Here is a 27083-nt window from a genome sequence, read left to right on the forward strand (position 1 = left end):
TTCTCTAGGAAAGTTGGGGTGCTCTGCAGAGGGGAAACAGATTCCTCCGGAGTGTTTTCCCTGTGTTTTTCTGTTGCTGGGGCTGCTTTCTGGGCTGCACGTGCCTGAAGGAAGGGGATGGGCCAGGGCTTTTCCCCTGCTCCTGCTCCTGCTCCTTCCCTGGACTGGTTGACCACCCTGAGAAGAGGATCGTGCAGAAGGTAACGCTGCTGGGTGATAGACAAGTTTGCAAACACCAAGACCACTAAATGATCATTCGTTTTATATTTATTTTTAGGCTAAGATTAAAACGATACAAAATGTGGCCTAACAAGGAGCCTTCAGACCCTCTGCACTAACTCCTTGAGTTAGGTGTCCCAATACAGATTTAGGGATTTAATCTCTAAGAGCAATCTATTTTGCATGCTCTGCCTTCAGAACCACTAGCAATGCCGGAATCACAAGTGTTATCTCTTTAAATAATGGTATTTTGAGGTGGGCTGTATATGCGATGCTTTTTTAAATACAAACCACAAGTTTTCATTTTCCATGTATCCATTTTGTCTTCCGTTGTGCTTCAGAGGTTAGATCACAGGAATCATCCATAGGATCATTCTGTCTCAAGCGAGCTATTCAAACACTTCAGGTGCCAAATGTAGGTGGGCGTCAGATGCAAGAGAAATATTTTCCCCCCACAACTCATACGCTGGAAGTCTTAATTATTCTGTTGTTGAGGGAGGCAATTGCAACTGTGTTTTACCAAAATGTGGGAGAACATCGAATGAAAATAATTACAGTTTTTTAGGTAAAATTCTGAGAGTGAAACACTTAAGTGTAAAAGCACTGCATTTTCTGCCCTGTTACCTGCATCGTAGCAATATGAAACTGGACCCATGGTATTTCAGTGAGCGTACAAATGAAAGAACAACATTCTTTTATTTAGTCATTCTGCTTGCGAGGATGTTTCAGTTTAGATGATTTAGTCTTAACAAGTATAAAATCAACAGTTTCAGCAGATGTGAATAAGCATTTCTATTGCTTGGTCCTTCCTTCCTTGATAAACAGGAACTTTTTCTCCCTGTTATCGTAGAACAAAGGAAAGACGGCAAATGGCGATCCAATACTATAGGTGGAAGGCTGAGTGCTCGCTTCGTGCTCATGCAGCTGAAGCGCTGATGGATTTCAGAGCCGGGCGATGGATTGTGTTTGTGCCAGTAGGGCATTTGGGTCTAAAGATGGGCAGATGGTATCTTGCAAAGGATACGTAGCCTTTGCTTTCGGGTCAGCACTATGCCAATGAATGTACTTCCCCCCGAGCACTAGCTGGTTGTGCAATTAGGAACTTCTGCAGTCAGTCAGTGTCTCTGCTTTTTTGGGGCTGTTTGGAGTAGGATCTGCTCATTTAGGTGATCAAGCAAACTCTGTTAGCATTACAGATGCTGCAACTCAAGAAAATGAGCTGTAAAATGTAATTTGTTCCTTTACATCATAAAAAGAGTTGTTTAACCAAATTCTGCTCAGTCACACTTCAGTTGAAGGCACCGGAGGTTGTAGAAATTCAGCTGAGGAACATAGAGCTTTACTGCCGGGGCAGTTGGGTGGGTGGAGGTCTTTAGTCACGCAGGACCTCCTGCAGACTCCACTGTGAGGCTGCCTGCGTGGGACAAGTTGCACAACCAGAAATCTTATGTGGCTTAGATGTGAGAGCTGAAGCAGCCTCATAAAGTTTTGGCAGGCCACAAGGCAGGAGGAAGTAGCTATGGACCCTGTAATGTTATTTTTAGAGATATTTTTGTAATAGAATCATAATACGTCAGTTTGCTTAGACCATGCAAATACTGTCCCACCACAAATGCTTTACCTGGGGCTTCTGTGCTCAGTGCTGGAGTAGTGTTGAAGTTACATGGGCGCTGACATGTAATTCTTCATTCAACTCGGTTATGGTAAAGCTTAGAGCCTTATGAAATATTTTGGTATCTGTGTCACTAAGATTATGTGGTTTTGCCTTGCCTTGCAGACAGGACAAGATTCAAGATTTGGGCAGTTATGGAGCAGAAATGCCATAATTATATATATACACACACAGCCCCCTCTTGGTGTTTTCAGAAACTGTAGCCCTCCAGTTTCAGGCTTCCCATCCTTGCAGTTTCAAAATTACAGACACAGTGATTTTGGGTTTGTTCATAGTATATGAATTATTGCATTAATGCTGCAGATGTGGTGGAATATAGCAAAGTTAAAATGGGGTTATTGCCAGCAAGGAAAAATCGACAGCTACTATTCCTAAAGCAAATAACCAAAAAAGCAGTGATATTTTGCTTCACGTCAGGGTTACTTTTAAGAAAAAAGAAAGTGCCATGGTTTTGTAATAAAACTATGATGTTTGCTTTCCTTTCACCATACTTATACTCTGCTAGGAGAGTTTTGATGCTTCATGGAAAATGCATTGGGCAAGAAAACTACGTCCCCCATCCTACCCAAAACACCCTCCAAATTGTGTAAGGCTGAGCAAGAGCGCTTGACTCTGATACACTTCTGCTTTTTGTAGTGTGACTGTTTTCTGCCAGAGTATGCTCTCTGAGACATGGACATTTCGCCGTCTGAGGGAATGTCTAACCATGATTGCTAACATTGCTCAATATTTTAAATTAGCCTGGAGGGGAAAAAAAAAAAAAAGAAATTTGGACCTAAAAAATGCACTGAAGTTGTTTCTGAAGAAGGACCTTGAGGGAACAGTTCAAACCATTTGTTTTGGGTTTTTTTTTCCTTTTTTCTTGTTGACACATTGGTAGCATGGTGATATAACTAAACACCCACCAACTCTATGAGGAAATACTCATCTCCTATAAGCTCCGCGCTGAGTTATCCTCTGTGAAGTTGGTTTCACTGGCGTGAGAAAACAAAGTCACACCAGATGAAAGCAAAGCTCGGTCACCTCCTGACCTTGGATCTCATGCCGACGTTTCTCATATGCACAAGCCAGGGATTGAAGTTAATGAGCTTTATGAGTGTTCAATGAATTTGGGATTAAGTTTTTAATCTGCTACGGTGTGTCTAAATCGAACGCTGCAGGCAAGGGTTTGATTGCCACCTCCGGCTGCCCGGATGCGGTGTGCTGCAGCAGAAGGCGGGTGATGCTCCGTGTTAGCAGTTTGTACCAAAACAACTGATATTAGGGCCTGTACGCCAAATGCTTTACAAAGCCAACCCAGAAGATATTCTCTGCCCTAGGCAGGTTATTTTTAAAACAGAAACAGATAGTTCTGAGTAACAGTATTTTAACAAACATGTTAGCCTGTCCTGGCTAAGGAAATTACGGATGAGTTGGCGTCAGACCGCATTCTTTAAAAAAAGTTCAGTGGTACCATTGCAAATGGCTTATAAAGGATGCAACGGTCTACGTATTACACAGAATGAAAGTGACTTTCTAAATATAAATAAAACATTACTGGCACTACATTTTTGCAAGCCAGGACTGACACAGTGAGGAAATGAGTTTGTCATTTTTTTACTGAATGTATCCCAGTGAACTGAGTGCCTGCAAAGCAGTAAGCGCTGGCTTTTCAGCAATTGGATATAACCCGGATAACTGGAAATGAAACGTTTGTGCTGTGAAATGCTTCTTACAGCAGATACACAACGGCTTCTTGGTCATATTTTTGCAAAATAACATCTTGTTAATGAATAAAGCCATCCAGTGTGAATACAGATATCCTCTAATCTGCCTCTTGGAGTGCTTTTGTGCTAATTAATGCCACCACCTATATGCCAGTCTTACTCGTGCATTCATAGCTGGAGTCGCTGCATTGCACACTGTGTGATTTTAACATTAAATCGTCTGCTGAAAATTAGTAGGAAAAAGGTCAAGAAATGCAAAATCCGTGTACTCTCGATGATGCCGTACTTCCTAATTAAGTGGAACAGATATTTAAAGAGCAACCAACTCAAGTCAGAAGCAAGTTTCCAGAGCTGCAGACACTGCCATCAGTAGTGCCTGGCAGGCGCTAGCAGAGTTCTTTGCGCTCGGTTGTAGGCGTGTAACTTTATTAGTTAGTCCGCGTAGTAGTTTCTCATGGGTTCATGTTTTGCAGTTGATCTTTTAAAGTCATTTTGTTGTAATCATCCAGCACTGCAGCGAGGAAAGGCGTATTTGAAGATATAGGGAAGTGAGTGTGAAATAACAGAATAGGTGGGCAGTGTGGTAGCCTGGATTTCAGCTGGAGCCTGGCCAGTAGAGTTATACCACAGTGGCAGATGGTCTTACTTGTTCATGCACTAATTTAATGACCTTTATTGAGATCTTTTCTATCTTCTATCCATCTCTTGCACTTCCATTTTTAAAATGATTTAAAAAATCTTATTTTCTCAATATTTACTCAGCAAAACCAGTCATAAAATGTTTCACCTGTTCACACAGGTGAAAACCATGATTTTTTTCCAGTCTTCTAATCCGATTTTCAAAGAATTCTTTTTCTTCCTTAAAAGGATATACATACCCACATGTGTGTACAGAAAATGATTGCAGTTCAGCGATGAGGTCCAGTTTATTCAGTTCACATTCTTCCAAGCTGCTACCCTCTGCTATAAAAGCCAAAGTCATCTTTACAAGAGCGAGTTGGCTGACAGCTGGCATGTGGTTTTGCCGAGGGCTGTGGTTATAGTGACCAAGGCTGGGAGCCGTGGGAGCCACCACGGTGGCTGAGCAGACAGCGCATGGCCGGCACAACCCTTCTGCCAGCAGCAAGCATCGTGTTGCTTGCAAACGCATTGGGGTCTGTGTCAAAATGGGTGTGCAGCATGCTCCTCTGGCTTGGCCGGTGGCAGTTTGGAGGGGGAGATGCTGGAGACCTCTTCTTCCTGATGGTTCCTGGCATGTGCAACAGCAAAGGGCTGGGGAAACGCAAGGCTGGCAAAATGCCCATGCTCCCTGGAGAGATGTCACTGCCATCACAGGAGCATAGGTGGTGCGATCCTGGTGAGTTACGGAGGATATACCCATGGTATCCTGGGGTGTATTAAGACCGTGGCCAGCAGGTTGAGAGAGGTTATTCTCCCCCTCTACTCTGCCCTGGTGAGGCCACATCTGGAATATTGTGTCCAGTTCTGGGCTCCCCAGTTCAAGAAAGACAGGGAACTAGTGGAGAGAGCCCAGCGGAGGGCTACAAGGATGATGAGGGGACCTGGAGCATCTCTCGTATGAGGAAAGGCTGAGAGAGCTGGGTCTGTTTAGCCTGGAGAAGAGAAGACTGGGAGGGGATCCTATTAATGCTTATAAATATCTAAAGGGTGGATGTTTAGAGGATGGAGCCAGAGTATTCTCTGTGGTGCCCCGTGACAGGACAAGGGGCAATGGGCACAAACTGGAACACAGGAAGTTCCACCTGAACATGAGGAAAAACTTCTTCACTGTGAGGGTGACCAAGCCCTGGAACAGGCTGCCCAGAGAGGCTGTGGAGTCTCCTTCTCTGGAGAGATTCAAAACCCGCCTGGACGTGATCCTGTGCAACCTGCTCTAGGTGATCCTGCTTTAGCAGGGGGGTTGGACTAGATGATCTCCAGAGGTCCCTTCCAACCCCTACCATTGTGTGAATCTGTTCTGGGTGTCTCTCTTCGTATTGACATTGCTCCTGTCTGCCTTGCATTTCACTGTAACTACTGCTTTTTTACATGAACACTTGTCTTCCCCATTCTGAACCTGCATGGGGCTGGCTTTGCCAGCATGGGATGGATACTGGTGTACTGCCATGCTGGGCAAAGCGCTCCCTTATAGAAAGGTACCACATACATGAGCAGAGGAACACTTGCAGAAGAACAGCTTATTCAGGAAAACGATGTCTTTCTGTTTCTCCAGGCAAAACAGGGAATACCAGTAGCCATGTCTGGAGTAGAGCGTGGGCTTTTGCTGGTACAGCAGTGCTGGTCGCAAGCTGCACTGGGGCACAGACACATTAGCCAGATGCTGTAGCGTACTTTGGGAGGAAGGTGGTACTGTGGCCAAAATGAAGATGATGTAATCCTCAGCTGGATTTTCTGTATGGAAAGTTGCAAAGCTTCAAATGCAATAAAATAAAATAAATGTTGATATGAGGACTTTAGTAGCTGCCGGTACAGCTTGCAGAGATGAGAGAGGCTCACTTTGCTTTCCCTGCAAAAAGCTGCACGCCTTTTGCCTTCTGTATCACCAGTAATTTCTTCTAAGAGAGGTCCCAACTCGTGGCAAAGCACCCCTGGGGACCAAGGGTGAGTGGGCTGCCTGTTCAGACCATGTGTTATGGAGGGCTGATGGAAATGTAAGGCTGGAGACTGGAATAACAACTGCATTTTAGGGTCATGTCTTTCAAATCACCAAGAAGTCAGTGCACAGTGTAAGGTGTGTGTTTGAAACGCAGAGCTTGCGTGTTTGAGGAAACAGCCATAGAGAGAGAAATATTGGAGACAGCGGAGAGCTGCTCAACAAGCCAGTGCAAGCTCTTAGGCTGTTATTCCTCAAGCTCTTCCTCTCCGCCCCCCCCCCCCCGACATGTTTAAATTGCTAAATTCTTTTATGCTTCTCAAAAAAAAAAAAAAAAGCTTTGTTGAAATGATTTTAATTATTTAGCATCATACAGAAGTTAAATGTAGGTGTAACTTTTTGCCATTTAATATGAGGTGCTGTATGAGGGCTGTAGAAAGGTAACTGCTGTCCATCAGCTTGGCAAGGTTCATCCTTCGAGAGGTGGGTGCAGGTGTATCAGCTGCACTGGAAGTTGATTAGCAGCTTGGCGTGACAAAAATGGGACTGTAAGACCTGTGATAATAAACAAAGTGTCTTTTTCTCAAAAAAGAAAAAGGAATCATGCCTCGAAAGAATATTTCACACCAAATGGGCTGTTGCAGGGCCATGTGATTTGAGCCAGATCCTCTGGTCAGGTGGAACAGAGAGCAGGCGTGAAGTCTGTTTGTGCTATTGCTGATGCCTGAAAAGTTCTGGTATTTATGTCAGACGTCCTTAGAAGGACTGACAAGGTGCGCTGTGATGTATGAGCCTGTTTCAACTGCTAGTGAGATCAGATAGTTGGGGAGTGAGGTCATAGCCTGGCCGTGCAGAAGTGCCAGTGTGGTCCCTGCAGCCTTCGCCTCCCTCCTTAGAAGCAGGATGGTTGGGAGGTGTTGGTCAACAAAGATGTGCATTTCTGTATAAAATGAGCTTTTCCCTTAAAACTTTGGCAAGCTATTTATAGGAGATAATGAAATGTGGGAACAAAAATAGTCTGTTTGTGTCATACTCCTGGAGCACTATCAATAATGGGACTCGTTTTGTGAGCAGTTGCTCACAGAGGAGTGTGTGATACTCTCTAATTGAAATATTAATAGCAGATAATGACACTGTGGAATGATGGCCTCTTATACGGAGACATACTTTGAGAGCTTTTAATCTGTGTGGTAACTCTGCATATTAAAAATCTTTGACAATTTTGATGAAGAGCAATTATAGAATATGCACAGTAGCTGCTCTTTTAAGTTAACTAATTCCCTGAGTCCTGTGAATCTGCATTAGATTAATGGCCTGTAAAATTTCATTGAAAAAATAAGTTTTTCACTGAGGAATAAAAAAATCTAATTTTAAAAAAAAATCTTTCAGAACAATTAGCTGTGTCTATTGCAAAGCAGCTAATTCCTTTTGAAAACTTTGGTGCGTATTTTATGAGGAATAAGAAAGATGAAAATTGAAAGAAAATGTGTGATCACTTCAGCATGTGTTAAGAAAGAGGAGTCTGAAAAGAAATCATTTTTTTCCTAGAAAAGGACTGTCCTGAGAGAATTAGGAAATTGTCTATAATACAGTCGAGACCTTTCTGTACTTGGACATTCATACTCCATTTGAAAACCCTGACCTGCTCCCATTGTCACAGAAGAGAAAATTGAATAAAATTCCATCTTTGGAAAACAAATGTTGCAGCTGTCTTGAAGACAAAATATGTGCATGCCCTTTGTACTTTCTCAGTCCAACTTAGAACTGATTTTTAAGCAGTTTTGCGTACAGAAAGCAGCTCCATCCAGTGGCTCAGAGGGCTTCAGTAAAACTCCCATCTAAAATAAGAGCTCTCTTTTAAAAAAAAAAAACAAAACACAAACCCAAATCTATCTCCCATCACGAATTTGTGCTTCTGGAGGCCGGGTGGTGGCTGTGGGAGGTGGCACGTGGCAGCAGAGGGCTGAGCAGCTCAGAGCCCTGGGCAGCTGTGGCACCAAGCTCAGGCATCGCCCCGCGCAGGGCAGCTCTCTCCGGGGCTGTGCAGCCCCATGAGCGTCTGCTGCTGTCGACACGCTCTTGTCCCATGCAACCAAGGTGAGCCTTGCTTTCCTCGGAGCCACTGCTTTGGGTGCATACGCTGAGGGGCAAATGGGCACCGATATGAGTGATGGTTGCAGACAGCTCTCGCCACTGTCCGGACTCTTCACCAGGCGCCGGCTAGCCGAAGAAATAAATGTATTAGCCAGGGGCTGGTTTGAAGGATGTGGAAGTAGGGCAGAGAGGGAGAGGAAGGGATGTTGAGGCTATTTTCCATCTTTTTTATTAAGCTAGTAACACCTGAGGGTTATCTCACATTAATGTCGATGCTGTAATGGCTTCTGATCATTAGTCGCTTCTGAAGATTTTAATAATATGGAAATGTGCTTCTTAACATTTTGTATTTTAATTAATTGCAGGTATCTCAGGGTTGCTTTAAGTACCGATTGGTTTATGTGCTACACTTCCTGTTAACTAGATTTTCCCCAATAATCTCTAAGCACCTTGTACCTCTCTTCCTGATTCTAATTACTGGAGCTTTGTATATGATAACAAGCACTTCAGTTCACAAGTGATTGCACGGTTTTCTGAAGTGAAGTACTCCAGCAACTTTCAATTACATTTTAAGTTTTGTATACCAACTCGTGACTACTGCTTACTTATTTACGTTGCATGGAAATACTGTCACTCTGAAGCCATGGGGAGCAAAGGGGACTGTTTAAGTGGCAGCAGAGCATTTTGTTGGCTGCGAGAGGCAGATCTGAATGTGACCTTCAGCTGGATGCTCTTAAGCTTGATTGGGATATGGAAATTACGTTCTCTGTCTCTGGGAAGAGAGGAGATGCAGTTTAAACTACTCTTAATGATCTTGCCAACTTTTTCTTCCCCCCACCCCCAAATCTAATATAGTAGGGAAATATTTAAAGAATCGACTTTTCCGATGTATTGGTTGCCCAGCTGTATCTCTCCATCTGCGCTCTGAGCAAGAAGTGATGGAATGATTAATTTGATCTTTTAATAGCGTGTGGTCAGAATAAGAGGTGTTGGAATTTACAAGCAGTAAAATTAGAAGCTATAAAGATGATATTGGGGGTTGTGATGCAATATTCTATACTGTCAAGGAACATGATAATACTGTCAATACTACCTTGCAAATTAAAATATTTGGTCTTTCAAAAAGTATAGATCATAGTGTGAAGTATAAATTGTTTTCTGTTGGCTTTTTAATTCCTGTGGTGAGATGCTAAAAAGCAGGTAGCAATATTTCGCTTTTTGGTTTGGATTTCCTGTTTGACCATAGGTAAGTAGATCGATCTTTGCTTCAGTTTCTGCATATGATAGCGCTGATGAATATCTGAATCTCAGCATTTTCTGAGCTTTGGGTTCTGTAATTATTCTCCAGACCTGAAGGTTTATGACAGAACCTTTCTTCCATGCAAGGTGTGGGGGCTTGCCTGCTGGGCATTATTTGGGATTAAAACAAGAGTAGTGCCTGTTTTGGGTTTTGTTTTTGTTTTTTTCCCTCCTCCTGAGGTCTCTTTGTTGTGAAACAACCAGCCCAGCATTTACAATCTTCTGAAATGAGGTTTCTGCATTGCAGCCAGTTGTGACATTTACTCAGTTTGTAATGGAGTAACAGACATGTCACTTTTTGCCAATTCTTTTTTTCTTCAGCATTTCCAACTCACTGTCATCACCCTGTTTTTTAGGTCAAAACTATAACCTAAATGCTGATTTTTCAGAGTTAGACATGAAATTTTAAAACCTTAGGAATTTTGTGCCACATTTCCTGCAGATAGATAACTGTTTGTCAATTTTTTTTGAGATAGCTGGGACATGGTTTTTCCGAGAGAAGACATTTTCTGACATTACTTACATTTTACTTAATTTTCCATTTATGGCCTCTTCTCAATTGATCACTGGATTTCTGAGCATGCTGTGATGAAATATTATATTTATCAGGGACTTTTGAGAGAGGGAAAAAAAGTCTTTAAATGGCAAATTTTGGTGAAACTGGAGCTTTCTGCTGTTAGTCGGGAGTTACACTGGGAAGACTTTTTTTATACTCAGGGCATGACTGAGAGCAAGGACTTGAAATGGCTTCTTACACCCCAAGGGATGTAAACCATTCTGAAAAGGAGCTGTATCTACCTGTTAGCTGTTTGTAAAAGCTTGGAGCCTGGACAATCTTCAGTTTCTGATACAGAATGAAAAAACAAATTTCTAATGTCTCTAACTTTTGCAGGATGGGAAAATTCATTCTGCAGCTACTAGACTATGCAGAGCTATTTCCATTACCCCTATTTAAATCTCCTGAGATGAGCTCCTCTTTTTCATCTCTTATTTCACAACAGGAAAAAAATATAATTACAAGATGACATGACTTAAAGAGCATTGGGAAGTTTTACATAAAATGACATTGCCCGAGGTATTGCACAGTTACATTCGCCCAGAGGGATGGAGTATGGGAGTAAGTATCAGTAAATCTGTTCAAAAGATAATCAGATGCTTTTTCTTGATTTAAAGATACACCTGTATATAACTTCCCTCTCTTTCGTGTGACTGGAGTGAAAGAGAAGAAAGCCAAAGAGTAAGATTTAATAGGTAAATATAAAAGGAATGAAAGATAAGCAGGGCAGAGAATATGTGGCAAATGGAAATATGTCCTTTTCTATTCTTGTGATAGTATTTTCCCATGTAAGAAATGATATAGGTAAATGGATCCTTTAAATATATGCATAGGGAATGGCTACTTTCTTCTTGGAGCTAGTGTAGAGTTTCTTCTCCTGGCATTTTTAACAAATCCAGAAATCTTTCACATGCAGGCTGCGGCTGTCCCGTATACTGTAAGGAATTATCGGGAATTCTTCACGTTATTGCAACAACTGACTTGCCCTTATTTCACAAAATCCCTCGTTAGATTTTTGTGAAGTGCCTTTAATGAGCGAAGCCGGGACTGCTCACATATCGATCGCCTCAGCTGGGCCGAATTAGCACCGCGCCCTTCAGCCACCACTCCTGCTAGAGTGCGGTGGTGTCCCACGTGCCTCTCATGTCGGGCTGTATGGCAGCAAAGCCCTCCCTTCTCTTCCGAGCGAAGGCGACGTTTCATGGCCTCAGCCAAGTCCCCACTTGGCGTCTGTCCCCAAGACAAAGCGATTGCATAGCGGAGAAAAATATGCCATGTGTGGTGTAATGCCACTGGGTGATCCTGTGCCAAATAGTCTTGCACAAGTTTGTCGATATGTAGTATTAGCCTTTATCTGAAATATCCTTGTTACTTGAGACTAGTGTTTCTCCAGCAAAAAAACTGGCTCGAGCCAGGAATAGCAAGGATGTTTAAGATAAGGACTAGCGTGTGATGGCAGAAATTGCTCCATGCCTACATGGAACTTGCAGTCATAATTTCACTAATGTAATTTATACTTGTAGATCTAAGGCAACTTTTCCATCTCTTATTTCTCTCTCTCTCTCCATCCCCTCCCAGGGATCAAGAGCTCTCCTATTCCTACACATTCGGTTGGGAACTTTACTCCCAGAGCAAATTGTGGGCAAACCTGGATTCCCGATGAATTTTTAGCAGATTTTAATAGTGCACTGTGGTATTTCCCAACTGTCTGATTTGTATAATGGTGTGTTCAATCTATCTATCTGGCACTCATAAAAATTAGATTCAAATCTCTTATCTTTAGATGAGTTTTGGCTAAAGGAACAAAGTACCCAGGAATGGCAAACATGGCCAGAAGTGAGATTTAGGACTCGGGAACTACACCCTCCCTTCTACTTCTGCTTTTTTTTCACCTTAGGGCAGCTCCATATTTGTTGAGATCAAATTTCCTAATATCTCTCTGTCAAAATCAGCCTGAACTTGTATTGTAAAAAGATCAGATATATGCTTCATCAAACCATTTTTCAATGCAGCCTTGTTTCCCATTGTCTTAGAGAAACCCAATTCAGAAATGGCAAGAAAACTTCCCAGATTAACCTTCCTCTTTAGTTTTCTCCGTTCCCAACCTCTTCCTTCTAGGGGAGGCAATATTCAGCTTTTTTTCACATGATCAATGAGCCTGATGCAGAAGGTCTGCATAGGGTTTAATGGAGGAAAATGTTCTTCACAGTCAGAGCAAAGACAGTTTAAGTCAGTTCGGAAAATTACCATCTGTATTGTTTTTGAAAACTGCAATTATCTTTTTCTCTGTGCAGTACCTCTGACAAGTCTAGCAGCATCACAGACTCCAGGATCAATATTACTGAGGATCCTATTTGACAAGTAAACCGAAAGCACTCAGGCTCCAGTCAAAAGATGTGTGAAAATGCAGCTTCCCTTGGCTCTCGTAACCAGGCAGAACTTCTTCACTTGCAAACGCTCCATACACGTTAGAAAACAGGGCACTGAAAGTACATGTGCAAGTGCAGAGGAAATATTTTTTTGATGACTTTGGCAATAGCTGTAGCTTACCTTTCTACCAGTCTGTGGTTACAGTGCCTTGACTTACACCATCTTCCTCCCACCAAACCGTGGTTGATTTGTATTCATAAGTAGCAGGAGGCCAAGCTGTCTATGCGGGTCTCCTCGCTGGACCTTTTTTTGCCCTTAAGACAATACCACCATGCAGAGATTTATGATTCAGGTGTATTAAATTGCTCAGAGATATGTCTTTTTCAGCTAAATACTTCGAAGTAGGGGAGAAGGTGAAAGGAGGGGAGATGGGGTTGAAGCATTTGAAAATGACTTTGACCAAAAATGCTTTTTCCTGTCTTTGAGAGTCTAGCATTCCCTTCTCCTTCTCCTTCCACACCCTGCCTTCTACACACACTTCTCCCTTTATCTGCATTTCTCCTGTCTCTCCAAGAATCACTAGAAGAAATGCAGATAGGTGTGTCATGCAAATTACATTTTTAGTGCAGCTTTCCACCCCCTTTCCCATTGTTGCTAGAGACATCTCTTATCACAGAACTTGGATTTTTGGGTGCCAAAAGCTGTTGATCTGAAAAGTTGCCTTATTTAGGGTATCATGATTTTTCTTTAGCAAAAAAAAATTAAATATTTCCTTCAATCCTGTAATGCTGGTGTCGTAACTCTCATCTTACTACTGCACCAGTTGATCTTACATCTTTTCTGATATGTGGATTTCTTTTACTATAGTTAGGTCTTCTTGTGGATGCTGGCTGTCCAGTCTTCTGATATTAAACTCTAACAATACTTGTTGCCTATCTAATAGCTCCCAAAGCTCTCCAATGTGTTCATGAGATGAAAAATAAGAGGGAGAAGGAGCTATTCTGGTTATTAGTCCTTTGCAGTATGGCTTTCCCATGTGTTAAATGAGATATCACAGGACAAGGCCTGGAATCGATTTTGGGAATTTCTATCTCTGGCTTTTGTGAAGCACTTGTCATTTTGCCTGCAAATTTTATCACTTTGTCCCTATAAGCAAGCTGGTATGCTTGTCAAAAAGCTAAACAAATGCTATACCCTTACATCAGGCTTAAATTTGTGGAGTTTTTGCTTGTTTTCATTGGCAATTAAAAACAGAAAAAAATCATTAGTCTGTCTTAGCAGATGTTTGCTGCTAACTCCGGAGAGATGTCACTTGTTCCTGTGTTGATGAGATTGGGAAGGGATGAGGATACACATTAGCTCCTTAGCTGGGTGAGCATGCTGCTTTTCTAGTTGGCGTAGCTGCTAGCTGTCCTGCTTTCATGTCATTCACTGCCTTGTTACACGTTGGCCATTTGTCCGGGCTTGCCGAGTACATGGTGCCCTGGCTTGAGTTATGGCACTGGTTGGGTTCCCAGATCTCCAGGCGGTCCAGGCATCCATTGCTGCTGCTGGTCCAGTGACGGCCCATGCCGCGTGTGTACAGGAGCTGTGCGCTATTGTGGAAATGTCCTCTTCGCAGGGCATGGGCTGCATGTGTGTTCCTGTGTCAGATATCCCAGCCTGAAATACAGGGGATGGAGCTTCTATGAATTTCCAGCATTGGTTAAGTGTGAGTTCATTAGCACGCAGTGTTTTAGAACCCATGTGCACCTTGTGCAATGGTTCACCAAGAAACTTGGTCTTACAGATGTCGGGGGTTTGCTGTGGTTTTGTGAGCAGTTTTTAACAATCTGTCTTCCATATTGGTGGCTGTGTGGGAGGCTTCTTAAATTAGGTCTTTCCCTGGCTGCTGAAATTCTTACAGCCATCTGGCTGCTGCTGTTCCATTAATAGCACCTTGAGATACTATGTGTTTGTAGGGTAAGGGACACATTTCCGTGGTTTGGTTTCTCCTGCTGTTCTGGTTCTTCAACACCTTTCCCTTCCCATGAGTAACTCCAGGGCCAGCCTGTCTCCAGTACCTCCGTTTCCTCGTGATTCCTGACTTTCACTTCTTCTGCAGAAGTAAAGACAAAAGCCAGGAGCCTTGTCACCTAGCTGGTGCAAAATTCCAGTTGAGCTTGGAAATGGATGCTCTCCCTGGGCAAATAAATCACCCTTACACAATGTGTGTATTGATTTTAGGTACATTGGATGTGTGGGTCATGTGCCGGTGGATCTGCATGTGTGCATGACAGTTGTTCATCAGTGGAAGGTCTGATGGCTTGCAACTGCTGAAACCAGCAGGATGCCTTTTCACAGAAGGACTAGTCAGGCTGGTTGCCACCTACCTGGTTTCCAGCCTTAAAAGCCTTCAATCTTGATTGCATATTGATGTTCCTCAGGAAAGCGACAGGAAGCAGCAGAGGCAGAAAAGATTTTGGTGTGCAAATTTGGGAAGACCGTTTGCATTTGAAAGATCATCTGCACAGGCTTAGGACCGGCACCTTTTCTGCTGGTGAAAGCTGGTGTCATACAAAAAAACTAAACCAAAAACCAAAAAAGATTGTCTGGTTTATTCCTCAGGACTTGAGTACCTGAGATTGTCCTCTGTTAGGATAGTCCTGGAATGACTTTTTGAGTCTGGATCCTGTTTACTTGGTTTCTGCCAAGACAGAAGTTTATGAAGATGTCACTGTAAGACTGAAACAAAAGGGTATTGCTGAAAGCTGCATGGATTCCCCAGCGGTCTACTGATTGCGTCTTGGAGTAGCAAAGGAATGATTTTTCTACATCTGCTTTGAAAGCGATATTAATGGCTATAATCTCAGCACTGCCACAGTGTAAATCACGGAAAAAAAATTGCAGTATTTTGGGCTAGGAAAAGCTGCTCAATAATTCGGTGGTAGACAGAGCTACATGTATTCTTTAGCCAACTAGAAAAACTTGATTGTTCCTTGTCCTGTGGCATTAGATGAGGGCTGACAATTACAGTTTGCCCTCTTTTTCTCACTTGGTGTTGCTATACAGGAACAGCTCCAAACTTGGCACTTGTTATTCTGTCATCAGACTAAATATTCATTGTGGCTTCTTTTCTTTTCTTTTTTTTTCTTTTTTTTTCTTTTTTTTCCATCTGTGGTTCTGCCATTTACCTTCAGGCATAATATTTGCATGTAAATTATTCAGTTATAGGAGGAAGGAAAAAAATAACTGTTAGGATTTGTCTGTGGGGGTCTCTGCAGCACAAATGCCACCAAAGTCCCTGTGCTGAGTGCCCAGTTCAGGAGGTGCGGGCAGGTCCCGACATGGCGCCTCTCGGGTGGCCCCTCTGACCAGCTCTTTGGATGCCTTCAGTGATGCTCGTCTTTCTTGCCTGATAAGGACTGGAGACTGATTCAGACAATCTAATTTCTGCCTTTGGTCTTCCATGTCTTAGAAAGAGGATTTAATGAAGTTATTTATATAAAGATACTACATTTTAATGTCCACATGACTCCTAATGTTCCACAATGCAGATGCTGGATTAATAGGGTAGTGTAAAAATGTGATGCAATTTGCTTTTAATAAACTTTTAATACTTTTTTCTTCTTTTTTTTTTTTCCTCAAACAGGCAGTGTTGTAAAGATTACAGAATATCAAAGCAAGCAGTTCTTAAGGGGAGTTCTTGTTCTGGAGTTTGCATTGTCAGTGTTCACATAGTACATTTCTGCAAAGAAGAAAGTTTAATACCTCTGTTTTGATTTGACTACTTCAATTACCTACCCCAGAGTTGAGATTTTGCTGGCAGGAACTGGTCATTGATATGGAAGTGGTCATCGATATGCTTCTGCAGTCTGTTTTATTTCTCTGTGGCCTTGGCAGTTGCAGAGACATCTTGACAGCCCTCTTTAAGAGTCCCTTGAAAATTAGCATTTTTTAAAATAGCAGAATTGCCTTAAATTCTTCATGGTATTGACTGTGTGTGAGGATGTCTCTGCACTTGGAAGTTATTTCAGATTAAGGAGAAGTATATTTATAAGGACAACAATTATTTTGAAATAGCTTCCTATCTGGACATATTTATTACAGAATATATCTGCCTTATTTTTCTGCTTTAGCTTAATCCACTTGCAAAGTAGACAGGCTTATTTCTTCTGAATATGTTGGGATGGAGGCAGAACCTGCAGCCTGGGAGAAGCCTCTCTCAGACTTTGGCTTGATAAAGCAGCACTTACGGACTGCAGGCTGGTTTCTTTGAACACAAAGGGAAATGAACAGCTAGCGCTTGGTCAGGGGATTTCATTAGCACCAGGGCTGTACGGTTCTCATGTCCCACGGTGAGATCACTGGTGTTACGCCTCTCTAATTGAGATCAATATCTACCTACTTACCATGAGCACAGGCAGAGAGAGAGCTGGGATGTTTTAAATGAGGTTCGAGAAGTGCTGGAGGGAACCTGCCCTGCCTGGCAAAGCCGGTGGGTCTCCACTGCCTCCTGCCCGGGGGGCTCCCAGCCTCCGGCCACACTCTGCTCAACCTCTCACACAAAATAAACCAGTATCTGCTGGAAAACCAGGCTGAGCCCAGGTCTGCTTTGAAAGTTTGATGGTGGGTTTCATCATGGAAGAGGTGTTTTTACACTGAGAAGGTGTTTGGCAAACTCTACCTGACAGTGGAGTTCTGGTGGGAACAGGGTACCAATAAACTGCCTTTCACTGTAGTGGCCACTGGCTTACACACGCATCCTGGACTTGATCTTGACCACTTCTATTGATGTTAAGAGCTAGCAGTGTCTCATTTTCATGGAGATTCATTTTACATTAAGGTATCTGTATTGACGGAAACAGTACACATTTTCTGCAGGTTAAAATTAGGAATAATAAAAATCAAAATTGTTTTTGCCCCCCCCCCATACTGGGATGTGACATGCAGCGTTGTGTCTATTCAAAACCATGCTCTGTGGAAGCTGTATACTGTACCTGTTGTAAATAAAATAAATACTGGCCATTTATCCATGTCTCTGCAGCCTTCATTTCTCCCTCCCTGGGTGCTTTCTAAGGTCCCTGAACCTGGCTGCTGCAAACAGGCCTGTTTTAAAGCTCTCTGTAATATAGGATCTCACTGAATGCGTCTCTGCAGTGGAGTCTGTCCATCTGTCATGCTCTTCGTTGCAGATTGGTAATGTACCTGACTTGAGAGGCTGTTGGGACTAGAAATTGTCCTTTTCTTTGCAGCCCTCATAGACAGGGTAGGACCGGGCATTTTTCTTTCATTGTCCTCAGCACCGTTTCATCGCAGTAATACCTGCTATCAGTTTGCTCTTCTGACTTCCTGTTTTTCCTTCATGTTATTGCCCCTTCCCCAGTCCTGACTTCTTTTTCTGCTTTTCTTTCATTCATTTTCTTGTAAGTGAATTAATTTTGCACTGAAATGTCATTTCTTATTCAATAGGTGGATATAATGGTGCAGTAATGGAAATGAGTGATGGCATCTGTATGCAACATGCGAAATCCAAATGTCAGGTTGGCAATGTGGTGAGAGGGGAGGAAGCAAGAGGAGGCATGGGGAGGCAGAAGAGGCCCAAAGGAAAGCAATTTCTCTTGAGGAAATTCCATTTGTTGGTGTTAGAGTATGTTTTTTCAGCTATAGCGAAATAAACAAAAATGGAAATGACTTAGTTTTCCTTTTTTTTCTGGAGTCTATACCCAAACGCACAGGTGAAATGGGGTGAAAGATAAGCGGGGAGGGAGAGCTCTGGGGAGGAAGCAAACCTCACATTTGCGCAACTTGCTCTATCATGCGTCAGCAGAATTTTCAAATGTGGTTAATAATTGGATTAACTAAACTTTGAAAGAAAATTACTTAGTGGACTTTGGCTCATGTTTCTGCCTTCTAGATGACATTTTCTTTACAAGTACATATGCAGTTGTCACATGTAAAATTCACACATATAACTATCGTGGCCAGAAATGGCCTTTCCCGCTATAACACCAAGGCAATGCCAGCGCTCCCTGTATGGACGTAAAGCTGTTCGAACCCTCTGGAGAGGCCTCAGAATGGCTCTTGCAGCGTGGACTCGACTGAACGAAAGGGTATTTGCTGTGCAAGAGTTCATTTTTCAGAGTCTTGAACTTTTTGAGCTAACAAAAGCTCAAAACGCCGTTTGTTTCAGATTTGTCTGCAATCTTCCAAAGAGTATTGCCCTGTTCCTCGTTAAGAGGAACTGTCTCCTCTCAGCATGCCTTTAGTTCAAGGCAATGTGCTCATGTTTTCATGTCGTCTAAAGTGTTGAACATTGGGCACGTACTGGTCCCCCTCGTTACGGACGCAAATCATTCAGGCAGTGAATGGCACTCCATGGCTGAAAAGACTTGAGATTATATGTCCTTGCCAAATTTCCAGCGTATCCGGTCATGCTGAGGCACAAGGGCTGTTCACATAGAGGTGACAACAACTTGTTTCACACTAAGAACATTTATTTTTCTTCCTCTTTAAAATCTTTATTTCCTGCCTGCATTTTTAAAAACTGCAAAATTAATTTTTTTACTTTTTTTTTTTTCTGCTTCACTGACAGAGAACAGACCAGGAAAACATAATATAAAAAGGTCAAGTCTGGTAAAGTAACAAGCAATTAAAAAATACTACCCAGAGTGGACAATTTACCCAAGTATTTAATGTCAGGTCTAGCTTTCATTTCTAGGCTTAACTATTGAAAAAAATGTGGGCATTTTACTCAGGGTTTGTTATGAGAAATATTTTTGGTGGAAATTGCAGGATTGCTTATAACTAAACTGAACCCCTTTAGGAAAACTCTCGGTAAAGTTTTATTTAGCACAATTTATACATTTTATGGCACATACACGCATGGATATAACTGCAATGGGAATTAATTTTCAAATACTTGCAAACAATTCTCACTCTGCATGGATGGGAAGAATCACATTGTTACCTGAAGAGAAGAGAAATTCATGTTGAATTGTGCTGGAGAGAACTATGTATTTCAGAAAAGGTGAAATCTGGGTTCTTTCTGAAGTTGCTGTGAAGAAAGCAGCTTGTATCAGCACTAGTTCTGTGTTTCATAACCATATAAAATATGAGCTTGTGTTGTACAACAAAGCAATCCCCTAAAAACCTAGAAATCAAAATAGAAAGCCCTTTGATAGATGAAAGTTGGCATCGTTTTAACATTTGTTATCTATAACATTGCCTACGGACAATGCACCGTGGCAAAATGAAATATGCAGCGCCATTTTCCCTGTGCAAATACCTAGCAGCTTCTTCTAAAAAGCAAACAGAAATTCACCTTGGTTGCCTGAAGACCACTGGATGCTTCGCATGAAAAATTCTCCACCTCATAAAAAAATCATATTTGATATTTGACCTAAATCATGCCTCAAGCGGTTAGCTTAAAATGCCTTTACTCTCCTTTGGCAGGAGGGCTCCCTCCATCTTGGAGAGGTGTGTTGGGCAGCCCGTGGCCAGCGTGAGAGCTCATGGGCGGGATGGCGGCTGCCCCGCCGGGGCCATCCCAGCCACTTTTCAGCTTGGTGGACAGTCGAAGGGCTGCCTGGGGATGCCCGAGGCAGGGGCCATAGGTCTAAGCAGCCCCTGGCAGAGGGGCTTTGGGGAGTGCGCCCTACCCGCTGGGCCGAGTCTTGCCCTGGCTTAAGAGCGCTTGTTGGAGTGGAGGCGGCATGGGGCCGTCTGCGGGCATCGGGGACGCTGGTTTCTGGGGTGGGTGGGAAAAGCGGGTGGGGGGTTTTATGCAAAAAATTGCCCCCTCCTTCCTTTGGGGGCCAGGACCCTGTGATCTTCAACAGGGAGAGTGCTCCGTTATGCAGGTAAGTCAGGTCGGCCAGCTCCTTCCCTTTACAAGCGTCATCTTTGACTGAGCTGTTAGCCATTTCACCCATCTTACTGGTCTTACTGGTAGAGGCCTGTCCTTCATCATTCAAGAAGTTTGCAGGATATCATGCAGCCAATTAAATCTTTTTCCCCTGTACGCATGGAGTAAACCACCCCTGAGCTGACCTGTAACACCTGTCATCTTGCTCTGTAACAAAGTTAAGGTGAAAATTTTAAAGGGCAAGTTACTACAGGATTACAAAATGCATGCAAATATAAATGAGAAACTTTCTGAACTGGGTGTTTGTCTCTTGTGTCGTCAGCTGCAGTCTAGTGCGGATTACTATTCAGTACACAATGGCGGATGCTCTATAGTTTTTATTTCCATACAGCGTGTGCTTCTGAGATTGTTTACTGGTCCGGCTTGAGTGGTCTGTTAAGTGTACACCTCTTTAAAATACATCTTAACTTCTTCATCATGTTACTATTGTGAACTAACCTTGTGTTATTTCTTTTTTTTTTCATATAGTTTTCCCTACACAAAATGGAAAGGTTGCTATAGTGACTGGAGGTGCTAAAGGAATTGGTTACCAAACTGCGAAGCATTTGGCAAGACTTGGCATGCATGTTATAATAGGTAAAGTCATTATTTTCTTAATCTATTTTTTGTTTCAGAAAGTAATTTTTTTTTCTTTTAAGGAGTATTTTCTTTCCAGTACAAATAAATATATGACAGGGGAAGGAAGAACAGGGGAGGAGCCAGAGTTTTGCTAGCATTTAGCATAAATAAAGATTTGGTTTGTGTTTTGCTTTGCAATATTTTAAAGGAAAGTAGATGGGATTTTTTTTATGCAAAACTTGGAAGACTTGGACTACCTTACATAAGAAGTAAACAATAAGGTCATGAAAAAGACTTAAAAATATAGGTATTAAAAAAATATTTTATTGTCTTTTTACTGAGGATGGGCTATGCTTCAACTTTAGGGTGCACATGTTCATTAAGGGGAAAACAAATTCCTTGAAGGAATATTCCAGTGTGTAGTGAGGAATGATCTGTGTTAGAAGGGCAGAAGAATCCCTTATAATTTCAGCCATGTAAAAATTGCACATTTACTTCTTAATTTATCACTGTAAGTGGCCTTTGTAGGCAAGACAAGAAAATAAATTCCCTGAGAGATTCATTTGTGTCAGTCTGAGATGGGCTAGACAACTCATCTTCTGGAGGTGCTGTTTGTCTCCACTTTATTTATAAATAAAGAGTATATAAGGTGTTAGACTGAGATGTATTTTAGACATCTGGAGATAGGAAAGGTGAATTTCTGTAGGAACTCCAAAAATGTCCTGAGTGCAGATTTTCCTCTCTTTACTACAGACAATATTAGTGAGACTTTTTTCCTATTTGCTAAAGCTTTCTGTACTACATACACCTATACTAATATATCTATTAAATCAGTATGTAACATCATGAATACTTATGTTTAAAATGCTACATTTTGCTCCCTTCATCTTTCTTTCACTAGATTTTTACATAAAACACTGTAACTTTTACACCTTAAAGTCACTGAAGGTTGGTATTTCATAATAACACTAGCAAGCTGGTGATGCTATTTTATTTAGCTTTTATACAGAATGTGCTCTCTCTAAGGTTTTGTATACACATCTTTTGGAAAAAAAAAAAAAAAAAGACCACAAGCACACCAAACAACAAACAAGAGCATAGTAGCCATGTATTTTTAGTCTAGTGCAGTCAGTAACACTAATGGAGTTGCCCTAGAATTGTACAGGTGTAATGTGGAATACCACTTACTCATACATGTTTTAATAGATGTGTCAAAACCAAGCATCTGCAAAAATGCGAACAGATGCTGCTATATGTAGCTAGATGCTAGATGTGGCTAATGATGCCAGCATTAATATTTCACTAAAGAAGTCTCTTTTCATGTTTAAGGTGAACTGCAAAAATGTACTCAGTGGGGAAACAAAAAGGCCAATTTTCTTCTCTTTGCATAGGGTCATGGAAGCATAGATCACTGCTACTTTTTTGAAATTTATTTTATACTATTTAATGTTTAGGCTATATCATGTAACAATATTCAGTGTGAGAACGTTGGGAAAGGGAAGGTGATATATAATTACAAAATCTATAAATAAGCTGATTTTTTCAATCACCCTTTTGTAGATCTCATTCACTCGCACTCACAACCGTACTCTCACAAGCACCAAGATGTGAGTGCTCAAGTGGTCTGGTGAGCATCACCTCTGCAGTGTGGGAGAAAGTATGCCAGCTACTGAGTCCTCGTCCTGGCTCCATGGTTCACGGACAGATCTTTTATACCCTTTAGGACTCATCAGCCCTTAATACATTTTTCCTTGTCTGGAGTATATAGGCTACGTCTTACATTGGAAAAGTAATGGTATAGGTACTATGCCGCAACCGTGATGTTATCCTCCTGGTGTCGGAGTGCCTGGTTATCTGCTGGCAAGTCCTCTGTGCTGTGGTCTTGATATAAACAACATAGGAATGGTGTCCTGGAAATATCTCCTTTATTTTCAATAAGGGGCATTCGTTTAACTCTTTCCTCTGCTCTTTCTTCTGGCACTTACAGACACGTACATTTCCATTCACTCTTCATTTGTACCAACCTTAATACTTGCATTACGAATCTCTACAAATGTAAATTAATGGAATTAATTATAGGAAGCATTTGATGAGTAAGATTTTCAGCTGATTCAATTCTTTCAGGCAAACTCTGACATAAACACTAAGCCCCGTGAGTCACAGCCATCTTCTTTGCCTGTGAAATTCTTCAGAGCAAAGAAGCACTGTCAGTTAGAATGGACAAGACTCAGGCTTTGTTCCAGCTGCAAGATTAAAACAGTCTCAAAAGCACATTAAAAGCAATGACCTTCCATCCTTGTTGCTAACTGTTGGCCCCAAGTGTCCAGAGTATGCTTAAAATACCTGCTGGCACATTGGCATGCGTTAGCTCATTCAGCTTCAGGCCAAGCAAGCAAAGATTTAAACCTCAAATAAGACAGCAAGTGTGCTCAAGCTTTCTACTCTAGAAATTTTTTCATCCTATGTTTCTATACAGGCATGAACTTACGTGAAAAAAGTGTGGATGTTAGGTGAACTTGGGCTTGCAAGTGAGACTCGTGTAGCTCCCAGTCAATCTTGCCCATTCACTGAATGCTTCTTTCCCATTACAGGACTAAGTAATGTGAATATTTAGCAATAATAAAGAATGCCCCTGCAGCGGGCAAATGAGTCAAACCTGAATGTCTAATGTGAAGATGATTCATCATTTGTGATGGATGTGATTTGGACTTCATTTGACATTTTAGAGGAGTAAATGTTTGAAGTAACTTACTTTTAAATCCAATCTACCAGTGAAATGAGCAAAACAAGTAAGTAGGAAGCATGTTACCTTGTGAACATGAGTAGTCACTGCATGAAATGGCAGTTGTGCTCATGCAGAGGATTTTCAGCAAGAGGTTGCACAGTGCTTTTACAGCTTCTTCCTGTCCAGTCCTGGCACTGGTGCGCTCCTTTCTCCCACCGATGGTCTTCCTCTGCGGATGCTGCTTGCCCTCTCCTCAGCCTCTCGCTGGGAAAAAGGTTGGCATGAATGCTGGAATGATGAAAGTAATTTTCTATGGGTTTGTTTGATAGATTTCATTGAGATTTTTTTTGCCAGGCTGTGATAGCATTACTCACAGTGAGCAGGGCCTTTTACTTCAGGACAGTCTCATGACAGACAGCTGGGACCCTTGGTAGGGAAAGCTACTGCCAGTGGTGAGTCTTCAGAGTCAAGCTGCACTGGGAGCTCCTGGTCCCTCCTACGCAATTTAGTACTTGATAAATAAGCTTGCAGTTTCACTTTCAGAGACAGAAGGTAAATGACACACTTTTTCATACCTACTGACCAGTGACCGATACTGAAGATGGTGTTTTGTGTGCACTTAAAAATAAATATGCTCTTAACAATAAGGACATTGAAAATCAAGACATCTCAGTCATTTTTATGGCCCCTAGCTAGGTTCAGTTCTGGTTCACAGTGTTGATCACAGTTCTGTGGGTCTGAATTTAGACTGATTAGAAGCATAAACTCTTCATATTCCTTCCATCCTTCATCAGTGGGGTTTAATTTTAAGAGGGTTCTGTGAATGCATGTTAAAATTGTTGACTTTAAAAAAGAGCACTTCCATTTGATTTTTCTACCTTTTTTTCTCAATAAAATTTTTCTACCTTTTTCTTAATAAAAGAAGGCTGGAAAAAATGTGAGATAATATCTAACATAGAAGCTTTGATAATCCTGGTCCATGGTGAATGAAAATCAAAAGATTTCCAGCTTGACAATGTTGCACATATGCTGTTTGGTATGAAACGAGTTCAGGACAGTGTAATCAATCTTTCGTGTCTGAGTGTATCAGTGTCACAATTTTCTATGACATGCTCACATGATGAAGGAAACAGTCTCTTTATATTTTTATATATGTATATATATTCAAATGACTTATTTGAGCCATGTAATTCTGGCATAAATAAATGTATTTCCATCACCAATCTTGGCACTTATGTGTGACCTCTGTAAGCCTTTCAGGAGACCAAGCAAGAGATATTTCTGTCATTCACATTAGTTTCCAATTTTCAAGCTGGACTCTCTGCACTATAAATCAGACAATTCTTATATTGTATAATACTACAAAGTGACTTTAGAAGGATAATTAAATCCTGTCAAGATGGTGCAATTGTTCATTTTCAAAGACAATTTGATTTAATTTCAATTACTGAAAATTTATATGGGATACTTTAATAGTCTTTTCTCACTATATATAGATGTATGAGGTGCTTGAGTTATAAATTTTTCTAGAAAAGTATTTATCATCCTAATTTTAGCCAGGTTTTATTAGGCCTGAATGAATTGTAGAGTTAGTCAGGAAGTGTCAAAATGTTACCAGCCTTTTAAAAGTGGGCGATGGTTTCCATTTTCTGGTATGAACACAGAAAATGCATGCGAATTGCCTTATAATTGTCATTCAGTTCAGTTTTTAACATATCAGTACACTGTAATCAGGGTTATGAAAAACTACTTACAGCGCTGTTATTTATACACTATGCATGTGTGCACAGCAACACACTGCCTTCCAAATCCGTAAGAATTTTGTTGAACACTTTAATCCCTAATTTCTGTCTGAAGACTGTCACTATCCTTGCTTTAAAAAGATTTTTTCCTTTTTAAAAAATGTATTTGTTTATGTTTATTCATTTTGAACAGGCCGCCTGTAAAATTTGTAGGTTTCTTTTATAATTGGCAGTGGTTTAAGACTACTTATCTGTGAACAAACTCATTACAGCATTCCTTGGGACATTTGAAACTATTATTAAAATAGAGACAAACATCTGAAAGGACACTTAGAGCACAGGAATTCTCTTTTGGGCAGTAATCTCAAGTAGAAATGTAACTCAGTCAATTGTGCAGGTGTATTGCATAGTAAAATACTTTGATTAACTGAGCTCAACTGTCATGTGAATGAGAGAGATTTGGGTTGATATGGTTTGTTTGGATTTCTAGAAATCTTAAAGCAAAATTTTTAAGGCTGTTAAGGACATTACACGGCCCAAAGGAAAAGTACAAATGCCATTACGTTCATACAGTAACACTGCATGTTATGACAGAGCATAGACATCAATGTTTATTTTCTTAGTAGAGAGGGTGTTACTACTGGAGTTCAACAGGGATATGTGTTAGAACTCATGCTTTGAACGTATAATTTTAGAGGAGGAGTGAATAGTGAAGTGACGAGTCTTTCAAATTGTATTCAATTATTCAGGGTAATAAAGACCAGGGACGCGTGTGAAGAATTGCAGGAAGACTATGAGAAGCTGAGTGTTAAAAGACATGTGCAATTCAATGTAGATAAAGATAAAGTGATGGACATGGGAAAAAATCTTAACTCCAGAAAAACAAATGATAGATTCTGCATTGACCATCATCACTTTGGAAGAAGATCTTGGGGTCGGAATAGATAGCTCTATCAAAACTCAGTGCTCAATAGCTTGCAAAACCCAAATCAAATATTAGAAATTGTTAGAAAAGGAACAAACAAAATGGTACAAGTTGATTCAACTGTATGAATCCTTTGTGTGCCAGCACCTTATAAATGCTGGCTTGAGTTCTGGTCTGCCTGTTTCAGAATGGATAGCATAAAATTTAAAGAGTTTAGGGGAAAAGAAGCTTATCAAGGGTGTGGAGAAGCATCCATGTGAGGAACAACCAAATGGGCTTGGAGTCTTCAATCTGAAAATGTGTTCTGTACAGGTGTGGTGGGTTGACCCTGGCTGGAGGCCAGATGCCCACCAGAGCCGCTCTATCACTCCCCTCATTCACTAGACAGGGGAGAAAAGGCATAACGAAATGCTTGCAGGTCGAGATAAGGACAGGGAGAGATCACTCACTAATTGTTGTCACGAGCAAAACAGACCAAACTTAGAGAGGGAATTCATCTGATTTATTACTAGGCAAAACAGAGTAGAGGAATGAGAAATGAAATCAAATCTTAAAACACCTCCCCCCACCCCTCCCATCTTCCCGGGCTCAACTTCACTCCCGGCTTCAACCTTCCCCCCCTCAGCAGCACAGGGGGACGGGGAATGGGGGTTATGGTCAGTTCATCACACGGTGTTTCTGCCGCTTCTTCATCCTC

The 27083-nt window shown here is 41.5% G+C and overlaps 1 protein-coding gene across 2 annotated transcripts in view; it reads left to right on the forward strand.

Moving 5' to 3' along the window:
* The window catches only part of DHRSX (dehydrogenase/reductase X-linked), a 176953-nt gene that overhangs the window by 17662 nt on the left and 132208 nt on the right, over positions 1–27083 (forward strand). For both annotated transcript variants that reach the window (XM_054813283.1, XM_054813290.1), the window contains one exon: positions 20905–21012. In XM_054813283.1, the coding sequence (XP_054669258.1) occupies positions 20905–21012 (108 nt within the window). The remainder of the gene's footprint in view (positions 1–20904; positions 21013–27083) is intronic.

The sequence above is a fragment of the Grus americana genome, chromosome 1, assembly GCF_028858705.1.
Source record: "Grus americana isolate bGruAme1 chromosome 1, bGruAme1.mat, whole genome shotgun sequence".
In the NCBI taxonomy this organism is placed as follows: Eukaryota; Metazoa; Chordata; class Aves; order Gruiformes; family Gruidae; genus Grus; species Grus americana.